Below are 3,458 nucleotides of genomic sequence, written 5' to 3'. Positions count from 1 at the left end.
GAGTGAATTACAACAACTAATAAATATCAATTTCAATTTATTTACATTCAATATTAAGAAAGCCATTTAAAGCCAATTATACATGTATTGGGAGATTAACTTAAAAGAAGTGCTAAACCATGATTGAATAAGCAGGTTTAAAACTAACGATGATAAGAATGGCCACCAGCCCCATAACAACATTGTTGTTATTGAAAACTAAATGTCAAAGAAAATATTGAATATTAGGGTCGTTCTAAACATTTTCTCAGGAAAAAAAAAACATAAATACATTTTGAAAATCCTCTAAAATAGAACAAATTTGAATCAAAATGTAAATATAAGGCATACACTGGCTGGATTCTTGTTCTATGAAATTTTCAAATTTTCATTTGACAGTTTTCTCCTTTATAAGAGTTTTCATTTCACATTTTCATAAAAACAGAATTGAGCCCCAGAACTGTTGTAGGTCATTGTTATTACACGTTTAAGATGAAAAGAATTGTATGTTACCCCCCGTTTACACATGCAAGTGACAGTTCGAAAATTACCAATACACACACAGATATTCACTGCCACACCAACTATCGACCTCACTGCCAATGACATTTCCTTGTCAGTAATCAATGTAAGCTTTGGTTAGCAAATTTCGAAGTTTCAACTTTCATGAGTAGACCCTATTACATTTTGAAAACCAAGTTTACCAAAAAAAAGTATAAATACAGCTGATAATCACTTCTACTTTCTATAAATGTGCCTTGCATTGCATTATGTTATTCTTAAAGCTCAAAAATGTAAACGTCTATTTTCGAATGTTGGTATGTCGTCAAGATTTATATGGTTAACATAGTGCTGCAACTACAAAACAAGGTAAAATATACATTTTATTGTAATAATTTGTATATGGTTTAAAAGTTCTTAAATAATGGAAGAACCAAGTTGTAGCATACTGAAAACGATTTGGCAAAATATTTCAACAAAACTGAACTAAATAAATATGGAAAACCAAACCAGTTTATAACCTACCTATCAATTGCCACATTGACTGTTTCTGCATTTCTTTCATTTCCCACCCTTCCCTTTCCTGTCAAAACATCAACGATGATGTGGGAGTTAGTAGCATCACATGATATACGATTACTGACTTTAATATCTTAAATAAAGATTTGCATATCGTTATAAAGTTCATAAATAAATTTATTTTTACTTTTGCAGTATATATTTTATTAATATTATCCTAATACTACTAAACACTTGTCTATCAATAAGTATCTTCTTCATATACTGATAATCATTCTCGTATATCTTAAAGATTTGGTTTTAATTACATGCTATCTAATAATAATCTTCAGATGGTTCTGTGCCAAAATAGCGGTCACCGAAATTGCCAATACCAGGTATGACGTAAAACTTATCGTTGATTTCTGGATCTAGAGCTGATGTGATTATTTTCACCTTCGGAAAGGCATATGCGATACTGTGTACACCTATTTCGGCCATTAACAAAGAGGCAAGCATTATATTCTCTTCTTTGACATCGTGATCGAGTAGAACTCTTATGGCCATCATAGCGGCAGCGCCAGTGGCAACCGTGGCATCCATCAATATTACTTTGTATTCGCGTATGTCCTTTGGCAATCGTAGATAGTATAGTTCTGGTTCTTCAGTTTCCTTATTAGTTTGAATTAGAATCTTTCCGATGCGAATGTCTTTGCACACATCGCAAATGGCCTGTTCCATGGTCTCGCCAGCTCTTAATATGGATACGCCACAAATTTTATTTGTGGCCAGACGTTTTCCTTCGTATAAAACTGATTGTGGAGTTTCAACAATTGTGTTCTCAAATGGAAAAAGACTTAGGGCATATTCAATGACCAATCGTATAAGGCGCTTCGAATAGAATATGAATTCATCTCTGGAAGTGTTTTTGTTACGTATAAATGTGTGCAGGCCTTTGATTTGCGGTGTGGCAGGAAGCAAGTGCAAGGAATTTGGCATTGGTTGATCGTTGTAAGAATTGGCCAAAGCCTCGCGTAGTTTAAATCCGCGTAATTGTAGCTGTGTATGGACATGTTGGACTATAAGTTGAATGGCAACTTTATTGTCACCTCCACGGGGTACAATGATATCGGCATGGGCCATTGTTGGAGCAATGTAATTGGCATATGAGGGCTTTACCATGTTCAAATACTGTTTGAGTACACCACTCAAATCACGGCCACGTTGAGAAATATCTCTTCTCAGACGTCTAGCAAGGCGAATGTCAGCATCAGTGTCAACAAAAATCTTCATGTCCATTAATTTTAATATCTCTGGACTGTGGAATACTAAAATTCCTTCGAATATTATAACATTTGCTCCGTACATTGTTTTGGTATTGGTTTCGCGTGAGTGTGTCACGAAATTGTATACTGGCACTTCGACTTTCCTACCCTCTTTGAGTTTTTTCATTACTTCCAGCAACAGATCCATATCGAAAGCATCTGGGTGGTCAAAATTATATTCATTGAGAAGAGCTTGTTCGTGTTGTTTCTCATTGAGAACTTTATAGAAACAGTCCATAGACAATAAAGTTACCCAAGGAACGTCTAGAGATTCGATAATTTTTTGAGCTACTGTCGTCTTGCCAGATGCACTTCCACCACAGATGCCTATAACAAATGGTTCCACGGCACTACCGGCACAGTTATACCATGGAGGCCGGCCAGCAGTATAAATTGTGCGATTATTCGAGCGTATTACGCATTCTGAAGGGTTCGCAGTGGTCACTTGATTATTCATTGAAGTGGTACGTTGTCGCCTGCGAGGAGGACCGGTACGTGCTGGAGACTCCAGACATTGTGGAGTACGTGCTGGTACAGTGGTCGGAGATGCTGGACATCCGAAATATTCCGTAATTCCGCAGTTTGGATCAATATATAGCTGTTCGGTTAAATCGCCACGGTCATCGCTATCCGAACTGGCTGACGATGATGGATTATAGAATTTTATTTGCCTCGACTGCGTTGATGAATTGACCACTGAAGACATTTTTATTTCACTACGTTGCAATTAATGCAATTAATTAATAACTTAAACGGAATGTGGAACACGCGACCAGACAACCGAGCCGAACGATTTTCTTAGCGACAGCGACGTTTCTCCTGCTAGACAATCGACGGTAACGCGATGACATTTATCTCGACTGGCGGCTGCATATCGCCACAAAATGTATGTCATCTTTCGAAATGCGCCATTGTGATTGAATCGCAGCAAAAATAATAGCATTAGCTGTGTTCCTTTACTTAACCGAGGTTACCATTTTTAACCTGCAAACCGTTCCTAATACCCTAGACAGACGGCAGAGTTAATTTGCATTAAAAATGTCCTAATTTGAAGTAATTTTTCACCCTGACAGACGATAGTATCTGCATTTATGAAACAGCTGTTTGTGTTGTTTGTTTGTACCCAGCAGACCATTTCATAAAGCTTTACAAAAG

General features: G+C 36.8%; 1 protein-coding gene across 1 annotated transcript; it reads right to left on the bottom strand.

The window, feature by feature from the left end:
* Positions 1-1,158: 1,158 nt before the first annotated feature.
* Positions 1,159-3,149, bottom strand: l(2)k01209 (uridine-cytidine kinase-like lethal (2) k01209). Its single transcript, XM_073989657.1, has one exon. It carries the CDS (start codon positions 3,007-3,009, stop codon positions 1,315-1,317), a length of 1,695 nt encoding a protein of 564 aa, XP_073845758.1. The 5' UTR covers positions 3,010-3,149; the 3' UTR covers positions 1,159-1,314.
* Between the last annotated feature and the right edge of the window lie 309 nt (positions 3,150-3,458).

Source organism: Musca autumnalis, unplaced genomic scaffold (genome assembly GCF_047663935.1).
Source record: "Musca autumnalis isolate F117 unplaced genomic scaffold, ASM4766393v1 scaffold_5, whole genome shotgun sequence".
In the NCBI taxonomy this organism is placed as follows: domain Eukaryota; kingdom Metazoa; phylum Arthropoda; class Insecta; order Diptera; family Muscidae; genus Musca; species Musca autumnalis.
This window is presented reverse-complemented; position numbering and strand designations above follow the sequence as displayed.